The sequence below is a fragment of the Typopeltis vanoorti genome, chromosome 24 (assembly GCF_054136105.1).
Source record: "Typopeltis vanoorti isolate ZY-2024b chromosome 24, IOZ_Tvanoo_1.0, whole genome shotgun sequence".
In the NCBI taxonomy this organism is placed as follows: domain Eukaryota; kingdom Metazoa; phylum Arthropoda; class Arachnida; order Uropygi; family Thelyphonidae; genus Typopeltis; species Typopeltis vanoorti.
Genome location: NC_143572.1, coordinates 10,484,338 through 10,501,476, shown reverse-complemented (window position 1 = coordinate 10,501,476; position 17,139 = coordinate 10,484,338). Strand labels below are relative to the sequence as shown.

The following is a 17,139-nucleotide window of genomic DNA, read 5'->3' as shown; positions in this document are numbered from 1 at the left end:
TCTTCTCTGGTTTTACTGCTCACTGAATTATGACAATTATTCCTGATTCTTAGCCTAATAACCAAAAGAGTGAGATCATCAAGAAGAGAACTGAATTTTTGCTGTCAGTAATGATCTAAAAGAAGTTTCTTACCCAATACTACTGGATAATCCTCATCATTCTTCAAACAATCCTGGACATTTTCTTAACTAGCTCCCTCTAAATAAGCTATTGATATTAGTATTCCTTTTGACAATTCTGACTTTAATTTGTCCACATTTCCTTTTCTACAGTTGACCTTCTCTTAGCCTCATTGTTTTCATTCTCCAGATCTGAACACCTTGAAATAATCTTTGTTGGAATGCAGTCCTTCATTCTACACAAAATTCTTAAGTGCAACTTCTGTCCTTTCATGCTTCTGTGTCTATCTCTCACACACACATCCTGATTGTAGCATCTAAAGATATGGTGCTGATAAAGAAGATTGATGCCTCTCGACATTAGTCTTTTCCTCTAACTTTTGCATGGATGACCAAGGAAAACCACCTCCCACTTTAATAGGAGCAACTCAGAGCATCAGAAAAAATCCTCAACAATTTAGATACTAATAATTCACAGTCCTGATATATCCCTTGTACTAAAAACATGTGCTATAAAATTAGCACACATCTTGGAGGGTGAAAAGATAAAAGTCAACTATCTAACTACTATTGAAAGTTTTTGAAAGTTTATTTTTCACTTGGTTAGAATATAATAAATTTAGTTTAATCCTTTATCCAAGTGTGAGCAAACAAAGTTTGCACCTGAAAGTATCTTCAGGACTGGGGTAAGGTGGTACAACACCAGGACAACTCCTTGCAAAGGTGGAGCAAGCTACCAACACTCCGGGGGTGTTGGTAGCTTGCTCCACCTTTGCAAGGAGTCGCCCTGGTGTTGTACCACCTTACCCCAGTCCTGAAGATACTTTCAGGTGCAAACTTTGTTTGCTCACACTTGGATCAAGGATTAAACTAAATTTATTATACAACTACTATCTTATTGCTTTCACCTCAATACTCTCGAAAGTAATGAAGTTATTGTCAACCAACTTCTTTACTGCCTTGGGCCCACTAATTAATTAACAATTACCAATATGGATTCCATATTGGTAATCAGAACACTTGATGAGAAAACAAGATGATACGTGGGATAAACTCACCACTTATTGGATACTTAGACATGGAAAGAGAAGTAGAGGTAGACAGAAGACCAGATGGAGAGATGAACTTATTCTAGCAGCAGGACCAACCTGGTCAAGAACAGCCTGAAATAGAACTGAATGGAATAAAAATGGGGAGGCCTTCGCCCAGCAGTGGGATTCTACAGGTTGACAACAACAGCATTCCTGATTCTTAGCTTTACAGACTGTAAATTCAAATTTTTAGGTTTTTAGAAATGTGATGTGTTCTATGAAAAGTATTCCCAAACTCTCAGAAGTGCACAGATCTTCATTTCCTATTGCAACTTCTGGAGGGTCTGATTATCTATTATGATTTTAAAGGAATTTTTATGTGCATTACATTTAACAATGACCTTTTCAAATAAATACAAAAACTTGCATTTTACACATCCTAAAATAATCGGTGATTATTTTAGGATGTGTAAAATACAGATTATTTTTGAACTAAAATAATCGGTAATCACTGGACACAAGCCTGAAAAAGTTTGGAAAAACTCAGTTGATACGTCTGGCAGAGAGGTGTTCTTTCCCTTAAGATAATATTACTATGAAATATGCTCTCTGTCTTGTGTTGACAAGACAAAGAGTAATAAATGACTAAGTTTATTATAGAAATGTTAATAATAATTTTCTTTAAAATTATGATTCTGTTGAACTGTACTTTTCATTTCATTGTAATTCTTTGTAATGAAATGGGAAAGAATAAGTTTATTAAAGACTGAAATTTTTGCTAGTGCATGTGTGTGGGGGAAATAAAATGAAATCATTTCATTCAAAGTGGGGTCAAAAGTTGCATTCTGACAGAATGCAGCCAATCTTAGGGGAGGAAGGGTTTTATATCCCATCAAACAATATATGAGCATATACATAGGTACATCCACAGACATAATAAACAAATGTATGTCACTTGCAGTTTTGACTAAGTGGAAAAGTGACTTAGGGAAGTTGAACTGAGAAGAGTGTACAGTTAATTCCCACTATAGCCGACACTATTATAAAAAATTTACTTGTTATAATAAACTACACAAAAATAAGGTTACAATTAAAGTCTGATTCTGCAGTCTCCATGAGTGTACTATCATAGTAAATCATCTGTATTCTGGATGCAATCCAAATGTTTAGGAATTTATTCTAGGAAGTTCTGGGCATTTTTTTTTTTTAAAACTCAAGTACACACAAACGCTTTGTTCTTGATAATTCATTGCAAATGTTAAAGACATACTTGTTCAATCCTCTATGCTTGCAAATAAAATAGGCAGCTTATCTTGTAGTCAATTCATAATTTGTGAATTATCTAATGTATATACATGTATCTTTGGTGAGAAGAATTTATATACACCAAACCTGTTTATTCAGAAAAACAATGCAGAAAGCAATTCCAGAAATTAAATTTAACATAAAAATAAAATACACTTTAGATACTTGCTGGCTTAGTTGAGTGAGTGGATAACACATCATCAATTTTACACATCAATATTAAGCACTTACAATAATTAAAAATAAAAGAAAACAAGATATCAGCTTTCTAATATTTTTAAGATTTCATTGATGGAATAAGAAATATTTTTAGAAGTGTATTTTATATTAAATTTCACTTACTTTGTATTCTCTTATTTCTTCCATCAAAACTTCATCGGCTGTGGTAGCTAACTCAAACTTTTTTGCTCTTTCCACTTTTCTGCGCAGACTAATAATTTCTTCCTTCAAGAAATAATGCATTTATTTTAGTTCAAGAAATATCTGGCAGTTATACAGATATATATATACATATACCAGTTTATATATATACATATACCAGTTTATATATATATATAGACTGGTGTTGAGGCTAGCTGGTGAAAGGACGTACTGTCGGAGAGCTCCTGAAAGTTTTGTGATTTTTGTTGATTTATTAATATTTTGTTAGATTTAATTGTGTAATTTTAGTATATTATTGTAGTTTTATTAGTGTAGTTAGTGTACTAAAGTGTTTTATAACATAATCTTTGTCGGGAAATCGCCGCTAGAGGGATTCGTAATGTGTAGTGTTCGTGAAAGCTCCAGATAAGATAAGCGTTATTTTCAGTTATCGTTGATAAATTTACTTTAATATTGCATAGTTTTGTTTGCCTTGCATATCTTAGTGCGTCTGTTTGTGTGTTTTTGGTGTTTATAATTTATAATTTAATAAAATACGTTCCTAGTAATGGCTCCAGTACGAAGGAAAATGGCGGCCAGTAATGATGGTTCGCCATCTTCTTTCAAGAACGGTAATGTAAAGGAGATGATTCAGTGTACTATCTGCGAAATGTAAGGTTTGTGGAGTGCAGCCAGAGTGTGGTTAGATGATAATAAAGGAGTGAATGTGTGTAGAAAATGTAGGGAGAATGAAGAATTGAAGTGTATTTCGAATCGTGAGTGTGATATTTTTGTCAAACTTCAGAATGAAGAAAATAGGGATATGACAAGAAACAGCGAGGTAGTACCAGAAAATTGTGAAAGTGTGAATGATAGTATTAATGGTTTTACAGAGAATAAAAAAGATGAGATAGATGCAATGAGTGAGATCGTGTTGTTGAATGATGCGATACAAAGGGCAAAACAGCAGCTAGAGCGTATGAGCAAAAGTCGACTGAATGAACCAACCAATAATAAAAAATATGATAGGAAAAATAGGCATATGAGTGTGAACATGAACAAAATGAAGGATAGAGTGCTGTATGGAGACTCATTAGTACGAGGTGTGTTAGTAGAGGATTTGACAAAATCGTACCAACCTGGTGCAACCATAAAGGATGTAACCGAGTCTATTAGAGAGCAAAAGGAAAGGGTGAAATGATTGTTATGGCAGGTACGAATGATTGTTGCAGGTAAAAAGGAGATAAAATGGAAATGATAGAAGACCTGAATGAATTGTTTGAGGTAGCAAAAGAAAAGAGTGAGAGAGTTAGAATGATTAGTCTTTTGCCACGATATGACAGTGAAATGTTTAAAAGGAGGGCCATAATTGCGAATAACTTTATGCGTGGGTTATGTATGACGAGTGGTGTGGAATTTGTGGATGTGTGGAGTGATTTCGATGGGCGAAAGGATCTATATAAGATGGATGGCTTGCATTTGAATGGTTACGGTGTAAGGAGACTTGAGAAAGTGTTGCTGAATGTAATGGATGTGCAAATTCAGGGAAACTAGATTTATTAAGGGGGGGGGGGGTAGATATACAGTCCTTAGGGAGGCAATTGAATGTATGAATGAATATAATATGCCTGAGAGAATAAGGACAACAAATCAGAGTGGGATAGTTAATATAAGGCATCAAGGTAGGGTTGGGGCTATTGGGGGTCTTAAATTCATGTACACTAATGCTAGGAGTATTAGGAACAAGAAGGAAGAGTTTTTGGCCATGGTTGGCACTTCCAGACCACAGGTTATTGGTATTAGTGAATCATGGCTGACTGTAGATGATATAGCTAGTGGGATTGAATGTGATGGGTATAGTGTGTTCAGGAATGACAGGGAGAATAAAATGGGGGGAGGAGTATTGTTGATGATAGCTGATGAGCTACAGCCAAGGAGAATAGAAGTTGAGTTGCAGGAAAGAGAAAAGAGCACATTTGAGGCCATTTGGTGTGAGATTGTGGCTAGCAGAAATAAATATACAATTGGGTGCTGCTATAGACCAGGTGATGGAAAAGATGGTGGTGACAGTATGCACAAGCAAATAGAAGAAATGAGTGGAAGGAGGGTAATTATTATGGGAGATTTCAACTATGGTCGCATTGATTGGAGTGAGGAGAGGACACACGGGAGGAAGGAATTGGATTTTATGCGGTTATTAAGGGATAACTATCTGCGACAGCATGTAATGGAAAATACTAGGGGTCAGAGAGTGCTTGACCTAGTAATTACATCTGAGGATTTGGCTGTAACAAATATGACCACATTGCCACCAATTGGTGAGAGTGATCATAGGGTCTTGACTTGGGGGGTGGCTAAAGGTGTGGAATTTTCAATTAAGACAGGGTACATGTGGAATTATCGGGCTGGAAAGTATGACAAGCTTAGGAGTTTGATTGGTTCAGTGCCATGGGATGTACAACTGCAAGGACTAGAAGTTGATAGTGCATGGGAGGCAGTTAAGAAGTGTTTGCATGAAGCAATGGTTGACTGTATACCTAGAGTCCGAATAATAAATCAAGTAGGGGGTTAAAAGGATGAATAACACCAATAAGCTTGAGCTGCAAAAAAAGAAACAACTATGGAGGGAATTTAAGGAGAAAGGTGACCGGCAGGCACATGAACAGTATAAAGCACAGGCCAGAAGGGTAACGAGTGTGGTAAGAAAAGCAAAAAAGGATTACGAAAGAACATTGGCCATGCAGGCTAAAGAGAATCCTAAACAGTTTTTTAGATATGTAGCAAGTAAAAGGAAAAATGTACATGGCAGAATGATTTTAAAGAATGCCGATGGTAGGGAGGTAACTGAATCAGTTGATATAGTTGAGTTACTGAGTGAGCACTTTGCAAGTATATATCATCCAGGTGGTGACAGTGCAGAAATGAATAAACCAGTAGATTATACTGGAATTGTGGTGAATGAAGTGGAGGTGAGTAGTCTATTGCATAACCTCAATGTCAATACATCCGTGGGATTGGATGGTATACCAGCTCGTGTCGTACGAGAAGCAGCTAAAGAACTGTCAGTGCCCTTGACCATTTTGTTTAATTTGAGTCTCGGGTCTGGGTTAGTCCCGAGGGGGTGGAAAGAGGAGAAAATAGTTCCACTGCATAAAGGTGGTTCCAAGACTGCTGTTGTAAATTACCGACTGATTAGCATATCAGGAATCATTGTCAAGGTCTTAGAGAAATTAGTCAAGAAAAAAATACAGGATTGGATAAATGAAAATGGGATATTGTATGGGGGGACAACATGGTTTTGTGAAGGGTAGATCATGCCTCAGTAACTTGCTCACGTTTTATAACACAGTGACGGCTGAACTGGATAGGGGTAATGGGTTTACAGTGATACTACTGGACCTTGTGAAGGCCTTTGACAGGTTACCACATGGAACCCTAATCAGTAAACTGGAGCAGATGGGCATAGATATAGGGTTGGTGAGATGGATAGGAGGGTGGTTGAAGGAGAGATACCAGAGAGTGGTTTATGCAGGAGTGGAGTCTAAAAGACGGCTTGTGACTAGTGGTGTGCCGCAGGGTTCTTGGACCACTGCTTTTCAATTTGTTCATCAATGATATAGGAAAGGATTTGAGAGGAAGTGTTCACTTGTTTGCTGATGATGCAAAGTTGGGTGGAGCAATTGTGAGTGCACAGGATGTCAAAATTTTACAGGATGATTTGGATAGTTTGGAGGACTGGGCTAGGAAAAATGGATATCAATTTAATGTGGCGGTGCTACGACCGTGAATGAGTTCAAGGCAAGGTATGATAGATACTGTGTCAATGTCGACTAGTTGTTCTTGACATGATGTTAGGGCCTCCCTCGATGAGTCTGCTGACTCCTTGGAGTTGCCCGGAACAACAACAACAATAATATGCTAGCCGCAGATTATGAAATCGCACAATTCACGGAATGTGCAACATTTTTGCTCATTCCATGAACTGTATAACGCACTTGTACAGTTCGTGGAATGTGTAGAATTTTGCACAATTCAAGAAATGAGCATTGAGTTTTCTGCTCATTTCATGAATTGGGTTCATAGTTACAGCATATAAATACATGATAAACGGGTGAAGAGTAATAAAATTGTTTTAATTCAAAACCTTTTATTATATAAAAATAGTTATGTACTTTGACAAAACACAAGAAAAACATTATTACCAAACTTCTTTCGTTCCAACTAACAAGTAAACAATAATTAAGGATTTTCACAAGACTTGTTTGGATGGCATGAAGAGTTACAAAGAACTTGATTTTTAAAACAGCTACATTTCTTATTTGTACAATGTGTTTTACAAAAGCATCTTTTGAATCTTTGTCCATTACCAACAGAAAGTTGGAGAACTAGAGCTCTGATGTTAAGGTCTATAGTTGGTACTTCATTTATAGATAATCCCTAAAAATCAACTTTTTCAAAACAATTTCTCTCAAGCCAGTTTTCAATAACTCCACCTTTGGTACCAATTCTGTATTTCCCTTCTTTTCTGTCAAGAACTATTCCAATCAAGGTTGCCAGATCTCCTCGACCACGATCAAAAGATGGTACAAACACATTTACACAATCTCCAATATCCACTTCTTTTAGTTTTTTGTTTGTTCTTTGCACCATTTTTGTAGTGATATGCTTCATGTTCTGACTTGCAGTGTTCCTCAGCTTGACCGCTGGATGGAGGTCATCAATGTCAGTATCTGAAAAAATTGGACCCTGATTGCCTAATGAATCATCAAGAATTCCTCCATTCAATTTTCTGGTTTCGTCTATCAAATCGTATTCATGACTTTCTAGCACTATTTCATTGTTATTTGTAATAGATTCCTCATTGTTATGATTATTTACAGTTACATTAATAAATGAATTTTCATTTTGTTCTGGAATTAGTACTTGCTCCGATATATTCTTGGTGTCAGCGTAGTTTAACATATCCATGAAATTCTCTTCATCAATTCCCGACTGAATTTTGTTCAGGAATTCTGTTGGAAGGTTTGTACCAAGACCCACTTTAGGTTTTATTTGGCTACATTTTTATAGTTTCATAGTATGTAGTATTCATACTCCACTGAACAAATTTTATTCCCACACTCCAATTGGAAGAATTATTATCTCGCATCCATGCAGCTAAAGAATCTTTAAGCGTTGCATTGCTCCTTTCCACTGATCCTTGACTTTGCAGGTGTCTGGGCCTTCCATTTACTGAAACTAAGTTTGGCCCAAAAAAGTAGAAAGTTGTTTGATAATTTCAGCTGTGAATTCCCTTCCATTATTGGATTGTAAAACATGTGGAGCACCATACTCGAGAAAAATGTCTAATAAATGTTGAGCTACTTCCTTTGCTGTTTTTTGAAGACAACGCTCGAAGCAAATGAAACTTTGTCAGATGCTCTTGATAGTGCATGATGAACCTGAAATTCCCATCTACTAAGCTTTGAAAGTCAACAAGATCTACCTGACCCCTTTGATTCATGTCATTTATGGTAATAGGTCTAACGACAATCCCTTTAAAGGTCTCCTTTCTTTTTAGTTTCTCTGCGCATCTTTCAATTATTTTATGAATTCAGAAACAATTTGTTGTGGAATGTTAGTGTATTTTCCCATTATTTTCTTGTGGGTTTTTGTCTCGCCTTTGTGACCAGTAGAGAGATGAATATCACGAATGAGAGAAATAGTGGATTCTTTTGTTGCCATAAATTGACCATTTTTTGTCACTACTTACGTTACACCCGCTAAATTTGATATAGCGTACTTACTTCTAAGATGATATTCTTGTCTACTTATTTTAACACCAGATCTATTATCATTTAGAAGGTTTATGACATATTGTTCGAATTCATTATTCCATAAGATATCACATTCTCTAACAGCGTTTTCTAAATCTTCCATTTTGGATGTAGGGATCTAAAATTTAACAAATATGGATGTTTAAAACCTAAGATATCACTTTATTAAGTTATTAGTGATGAATCGTCATCTATTATGTAAGATGCAACTTGCAGTAACAACCAATAAGAAATGCTCTTTAAAACCTAATCAGCACATATTATATAAGCTGTGGGTCCTGCAACTGACGCCAATGAGAAACTAACCTTACTAAATACGATGAAATGAATTCTGATGTAATGTTGTACAAATTTACTGTAACACTTGATTAATACTATTACAAAAACTCTTCTAAAAACACAGCAACTTGCAGCAACAACCAATAAGAAATGCTCTTCACCAGTTTATCATGAGTTTCCACACATCATGCACTGCTGCTGTTACTATGTACCCAATTCATGAAATGAGCAGAAAATGTAATGCTCATTTCATGAATTGTGCAAAATTCTACACATCCCACGAACTGTACAAGAGCATTATACAATTCATAGATCGTGCGATTTCATAATTTGTGCTTAACATATATATACAGGGTGTTCGGGATAAATTTGACAGTTTCGTAAGGAAAAAGAAAATCTTCTTTGTATCTATTAAATTTAATGAATTGACAAAAAAACATTACAGGCAGAGTTAATTACAATACTATCAACAAGATTTACTCAAAATAACCACCATTAGCATCGATCACAGCTTCAATTCTGCTTCGGAACCTCGAACAAGCTGATGCTACAGTCTCCCTGGGAAGGGCCGCAAAAACTGTTTTAATTTTATCCATTAACTGGGCTTTTGTATTACTGGAAGTGCGATTGGTGTCTTTTTCAACTGCGCCCCATACAAAATAATCCATGGGGTTAAGGTCTGGGGAGTTTGGAGGCCAAACATTTGGACTGGTGAAGTCGTAGAAATTTTCAGACAACCATTTTTGACTTTTCCCAGAGGTGTGGCAAGGGGCCGAATCCTGCTGCCATACATACGGCCTACCATTGGCTACCCTTGTTATCCAGGGCTTGACTACAGTTAGCAACTCCACGAACAAAGCCCGAATTCCAATGCCAGGGTTCTTCAACACCTGTTCCTGCAGATTTGCGAGGAATTCTGCTGTACGAACGCAATCAGATCGTCTGCTAGGGATCTTTCTTCTTGCTACATCCTCGTAGTCACCATTGCAAGTCTCTAGTTCATGCCTGATTGTTTTTACTGTATTCAGGGAGCATTGGGCAGCAGTCGTAATATCCTTATTTTGATGGCTGGCACGAATCATCATGATACAAGTTATTCTCTTCCATGATTCAGGTGGGTTCCAGCTATCCATCCTTTCTGACATCTTGTATATGAATTAAGAAGGGTACAAACTTTTAAATGAAGAGAAGTGTGTGTTAATACATGTAACTTACGGAAAAATATAATTAATTATAAATATGTCAAATTTATCCCGAACACCCTGTATATATATATATATATATATATATATATTAATCAGTTAGAATGCAATAATGAATAAAGAACAAAAACTTGCTTCTAAATATGATTGCATAATTCAAAGATACCAATAAATACTATTTTATTGAATATAAAGTTAGGACATGTTTCCTATTGTGAAATTGCTTATATACATATGGTGATGATAATTATATTCTAAATAATTCTAGTATTTATTAGAGGCCATACTATAAAAATCTTTTGTCTATATAAGACAACCACTTTGATGTCCAATTTCTTCACTGCCCAAAATAGTGCAATTTATGTATTCACAGTTTCTCATCTCCCCTTCCCCTTTTAAATAAAACCAATCCTACTGACCCCCCCCCCCCCAAACATGTTCACAGTAACTCTTATTTAAATCTAAATAAATTTACTTAACTAGCTTTTGTTTTTAAATAATCCTTCTGATTATTTCTCATCTTTTTGTATGTTGGTTCAGAAAATTACTGGTCTTTCACACTTCATCTTTACAATACTATACGAGACTTTAGTGACTAATTTTTTTATAATTAAAAACATCTCAATAAAAAGACAAAAACACAACCTTGCTTGAGAAAGTTGTCTCACAAGAACTCAGTAAATTCTGCTTCATTCTTATTGCGAGTAGCAAAACATTAAGGCAACTATTATATCTTACTTCAGACACTTTGCTTTTTTAACATGAACATTAGTTGGTCTATGTATATCACCCAGCCTTATTCTACATCATTTAAGTCTCTTTTTTGACTTCCCAAATAAAAATGTTTTTCTTTCAGTCTAGTTTTAATGATTTACTACTTTAACATCAGTATGACACAGCAATTTAAAAAAAAAAAAAAAAAAAAAAACTTCTTGAGCACTACTTTGTTTATGAATGTGCAGGATAAAATTAGGTTACCAGGACACCAAATCACTATTCAGAGGTTGAAAGGGTGGCGATTCAAAATTCCTTCATGTTCACAACCAAAAGAAAACTGAACTTAGACCAACCCAACAAGCTCACTATTCTCATATTTATCTGTGGTTGGCATGGTGAGTAGCTAAATATACAGATGTTCTGACTAGAAGGTTACATGCTGAACTACAAAGCTGGAAATTATGACCAACTTAGGAGAATACTATCTTTTGTTCCACAGAATCTTTGAAAAAGTGCTTAAAATGCGGCTGTATCTGAATGTATGCATAGAGTTTGAAGAATAAATAGGGCAGGAGTGAAATGGATGTGCAACCTAATTAAGCAAGGGATCCATAAGAAGTTCATGTGGAAGGAACATCGTGAGAATAAGAGCAATATGATTTAAGAAATACATAAAGTGCAGGACAGAAGAAGTAAAGAGGATTGTGTGGAAAGCTAAACTGGAATATAAAAAGAAACTGGCTATGCAGGCTAAAGGCGATCTAAAGCAATTTTATCGTTATGCGAGTAAAAGAAAGAACGAATATGGAAGAATAAATTAACTGAATGTAGATGGCATTCTAGTGAGGAAGCTGATGAGATTGTGCAATTAATGAGAGTTAACTTTGCTAAGATATATCCACCAGGTGCATGTAACATGGTGCACACTGCTACTACTACTATATTGAATGAAGAGTTAAGAGGCGCACGAGAATGGGACTTTAGAGCTGTTGCATAATCCAAGTAACTCGAGTTTGAGCTCAGAAAAGATATCACAGGAAATCACATACAAAAACCGATGTGCCTAACTGCTGACACATCAGTATCTCTGATGTGGTGGTGAAGTTGTTAGAGAAATTGATAAGAACTCGCATAGAAATGGGTAGCAAGACAAGCTATACTCTGCAAGGAACAGCATGAGTTTACTAAAGGGAGGTCATGTTTTAGTGATTTGCTCATATTTTATAACAATGTTATGACAGAGTTGGATAAAGGGAATGGATATACTGTGATACTGTTGGATTTTTCTAAGGCATTTGATAGGATATCACACGAAAGGCTGTTGCATAAACTGGAGAATATGGGGTTTGGAACAAACTCTTGACTCAGATAACTGGATGGTTGAAAAACAGATATCAAAAAGTGCAATATGGTGGGTGTGAATCTGCAAGATTTAAGGTGACCAGTAGTGTATTGGACAACTGTTGTTCAATCTATATATTAATTACATTAAGAAGGATCTAACAGGAGATGTTCAATTGTTTGCTGATCATGCAAAGATAGGCAGGGCAATCAGGGATGCCACTGATATCCAGCACTTACACAATGATTTGAATAGGCTGGATATTTGGGCAAATGAAAATAGCCATCAGTTTAATGTTAAGAATCGTGAAGTTATGCACTTTGGCATGATAAAATTTTCAATGGCATATTATATTAACTACAAGAAACTGATGAGGCTAGGAATCTTAGTGTAATGGTGGATAGGAATTTGAAGTTCAAAGGTCACATAATAAAAATTGCATATACAACTCAGAAAATAATTGAGATGATGAAACGAACCTTGACATGTTCGTTTCATCATCTCAATCAAAATGACTTCCTTATGTCAAGGAAGTCATTTTGCCTCATTACAAGGACTTGATAAGACTGCACCTAGACTACGTTGTGCAGATTTGGTCTCCTAGGTGCCAAGGAGATAAAAAGGCTGTGAAAAGAGTGCAAAGAAGAGTTACAAAGATTATATCAGTATATCAGGATTATGGAATTTAAGTTATGGGACAGATTGAAAGTATGTGGACTCTGGTAAATAAACACCTCTGAGAAAGAGGTGTGATAACGCAGAGGTCTATAAACTTCTGAATGGGTATTATAGAATATTGTCTGATGAAAAATTGTTATATGGAAGATGGGGAGAGAACACAGGGATATTCATGGAGGTTAAATTTGTTTGTGATTAGAAAGGGATAAGATCTATATTTTTTTTTCTGAATTTGCAATACAATAATTAAAACATGGAAAAAAAAAACTGTCAAAAATGCAAAACATTTAAAAGTGCTTATAAGTATTCTGTTTCCTCTTGTAAGCATTTTCATCTATTTCCTCTTAGTAAAACCAAACAACAGTCTGCCTTCATACCAGCATTCTATTTTCCATAGCTAAATTCCTTTCCCTGATGTTCTAACTATATACTGGCTGTCGAATTCTAATATAAAGTTTTTAATAATCTGACATAACTTGCTAGGATGGCATGCTGTTTTAAGTTGTTATTTCTGATTGACATAAAGAATCAAAGGATTTTTCAATTCCACAAACATTAAATATGCAGAAAGATGATATTTATTTACTTTTGGTTATTAGTGTATGATCTATTGTTAAGAACCTTGTGATTCTATCTAATATGGATATAAAAATTGTGATAGCAAACTGACTGACCTATAGTTGCTGATATCTTTCTTGCCCCTTTTAATGATTTACATCATTGCGGTGGAATTTTTTCTGTAGTTAAAAAATCATCGAAAATATCAAGTGTGACATTATGAAACTGTGAACTTGGTGACCATCATTCTCCAGGACTTTTATATTCTTTGCCAACTTGAGGAGTTTACATAATTCTTCTATTACAATTGGGGGCTCTGTATTTGCCTCAACTAAATTTAATAGAGTATCTGTTTCTCTGCCAGTGTATAGGTCTATATAAAAATAATTGCATTTGATTTTCCATTTTTTTTCCCCTTCCATGTAACCTTGGAGGAGGAGGAAGAATTAATTCATAACACATATCAAATAATATAGAAATAACAAAAATAAATGATAGAAATCTGAAAAAGTGAAATTTGAATAAAAATTAGAATTATTATTTATTCATTTTTTTTCCCTCCCCAGTTTCTCATCCTGATATCAAACCATTTTAGTATGCAAGTGATTCTCAACTTCTCTAAAATCATTAGTACCATTTCAGAGATATTCAGAGACAATCATATGTTCTTTCTATTCCTGAGATGAGACTCAAATTGTACAAACATGTCAAGTGCCTAACCAGCTCAGATGATTAGCATACATCCGGCTATCAAACTTCTAATCCAAGTCATGCAACAGCTCAAGAACCACATTTTTGCACACCACATTATTTTCATTCTCTAAAAGAGCAACAGTGAAAAAAGTATGCTGAAAAAAGAATAGAGGAACATGGGATAACTTCACAACAAAATTGGAAGAAGAGGTCAAATATATACAAAATTCTAAGAAATATGAATAATTACGTAAAAGAAAAAGTGAAACTTGAAATAATCAAAGACCAAACCTGGTTGGACTTCTTCCAAAATTCATGGAAAGACAGTAATGAATCTAAAACTGATATAATAGAAGAATACAGTGGAAGAAATCCACTGTATTCTTCACAGTGGATTTCACAGGCATCACAAGAAATCCAACAAGCAATATAGCAAAGCAAATCAGGAAAATCCTGTGGAGAAGATAGAATAAATATAAACTTATTAAATATGTAAACATCCTATCCATCAAATGACTTTTCAAATTGTTTAACAACATCTGGCAGTAAGGAAAAATCCCAGAAAGATGTAATAAGGCAATTATCATTCCAATATACGTATAAAAAAAACCTGATAAGTGCAACTGTGAAAACAACTGGTTATAAGTTATGTGCACGAATGTTAACTTCAAAATTTAAATCATATGTCATCATCAAATTCCTGACATGTATCCTCAAGGGGGGTGGTGACAGGATATGATAGTACTACATGAAAAACTTACATCACCACTAACTTCCTATCTATAATTTCCCTCCAAATCAATCTGTTATCAGTCAAGACTTCAACATTATCAGACCTTATATTTCTGTCTTCTAAGAATTTTTAACTATGACAATCCATCTATATCTTAGTCTTCCTCTGGGTCTTTTTCCTGCCAACCGGGCAAAGAACACTTGTTTTGCTAATCTTTCCTCTCCTATTCTGTTTAAGTGATCATACTACCTGAGATTAGCTCTGCTAACAATGTCAAGTTCTTTCCTAATATCCTTGTTTTTAATACGATATTGCAATTGATGCCATCTGTTCCTGCCCTTACTCTGTCTCAGGACTCTCATATGTGGTCACTAGTCTTTGGTCAAGTGTTTTACTTCTGACCCAGCTCTCAGATCCATAAGTTAAAACTGGTTTGAACATTGTCTTGTATACAGCTAATTTAGTGTTTTGACTAATTTCTCTCTTATTCCATATAAATTTATTCAGTTGACTTCCTACCATACAGAATCAACAATCAGCTTTGTTGAGTCTGTCGTCTATTTCCATATATTTAATTTACCATCTTCACTAAAAATCATTCCCAAGTAGCTGAAATGTTTTACTTGTTCTATAGGTTGTCAATTCACAATGTAGTTGATATTTTTATTGTCTTTGTCTTGTTATTGTGGACCTTCATACCATATGTATTACGACAGTTATTCAATTTAGTCAGGGAATCTTGCAGACTTGTAATGGATTTATTTAGAGTGCATAACATCATCCGCATAAAGCAAAGAGCTGACATTAACATCTCCAATTTTGATATCAGGTTAAATACCACTTTCTTTCATAATGTGATCCATACAGATAATGAACAATAGACGGGATAATTTACATCCTTGTCTGACACCAGATTTAACATTAAAACATCTTCCTGTACTTCAATTCCAGCTGCTGACTTACAACTCAAATAAAGACCAAGTATTGCTTGATATAATGTTCCATCAACGTCATACAACTGTAGCATTTTGAATACCTTCTCTCTTGGCACTTTGTCATATGCCTTTTCCAGATCTACAAAACTTAAATACAGATACTTGTTATATTCCCATGATTTCTCAAATATTTGTTGTAAAGTGAAAATCTGATCCTCACAGGCTTCTATTTGGCCTGAATCAAGCTTGTTCTTCACCAAGCTTCCCTTCCACAATCCTTCTCAACCGTTTTTCAAGTTTACAGCAATCCCTCGATTAATGCACCTAATGCGTTCTTTAAAACAGGTGCATTAATCAAAAATGCACTAATCGAATATAATGACCTATGGGAAAAAGTATAATTTGTTCCTCAAATTTCTTTTTTTGAGCCTTAATTTTTTTTTATATAAAAGAATTAGGGTATGTCTCAGATCCTAGTTAAAGGAAAACCATGAAGCTAAAAGACAATAACACATATTCAGAATACAAATTTATTATTGTACTTTTTAACATAGAATTGAGCTAACATAGTTTGGCAGGTATTCGGTTTCTTTTATTCATACAACTGATGGTATGGCCCTATTGCCTCTTCTGCAAATTTTACTGCTTCTCTCTTCATCAGGATCAGCCTCTAACCATTGCAGCTTGAAAACTTTGGTTGCATGAAAAATATTTTCAATTTGTTTCTGTGAAATCTCTTTGGGCTTGTCAATGATTAAATTTTCTTCATATTCTTCAGGATCTTCCCACCGTGCATCTAAATTTAGACAGGTCGGAATCACTCAGAATGAGATTTAATTAACTTACATTCATTTGAAAAGCCTCCAAGATCATTTACACAATGTGGAAGAATGTGCTTCCAAACGGCTTGCATATTGCTAGCAGTAATTTCATTCGACTTTATAACCAGGCTGAGATTTCTCCGATTTGCCCAGAAAAGTCTTCGAAGGCATTCGCTTCCAAAAAAGGTCAGTTTCATCGACATTAAATATTGTTGGTCACAATAGCCTCCAGCTAATGCCTTTTTATTCCCGTATACGGGGAGTAGGCGAGGCCATTTAGCCCTATCTAACTTTTGGAGACTGAGTGGGCAGTTCAATCTCCACTGGTACCAATCAGAGATAGATGGCCCAAGGCTATCACTAATTAAGCGGTACTCAGTGAAGAGAGACGGCTCAAATGTGCCGCCATCTCATGGTCCCTAACCCTAACACAATATATTTAATGTCTGAAATAATGTTGGTTCTACGATCGATTTTCTTGAGTTTACAGGACGAAAAACCCTAGTTTCCGGGAGGAAAAACCTGCATGCCCGTGCCAGAGATCGACTA

General features: G+C 35.3%; 1 protein-coding gene across 8 annotated transcripts in view; it reads right to left on the bottom strand.

Moving 5' to 3' along the window:
• Window positions 1–17,139, bottom strand: part of Bre1 (E3 ubiquitin-protein ligase Bre1) — a 385,362-nt gene that overhangs the window by 3,143 nt on the left and 365,080 nt on the right. For all 8 annotated transcript variants that reach the window (XM_090413492.1, XM_090413495.1, XM_090413499.1 and 5 more), the window contains one exon: window positions 2,799–2,900. In XM_090413492.1, coding sequence (XP_090269618.1) covers window positions 2,799–2,900 — 102 coding nt within the window. The remainder of the gene's footprint in view (window positions 1–2,798; window positions 2,901–17,139) is intronic.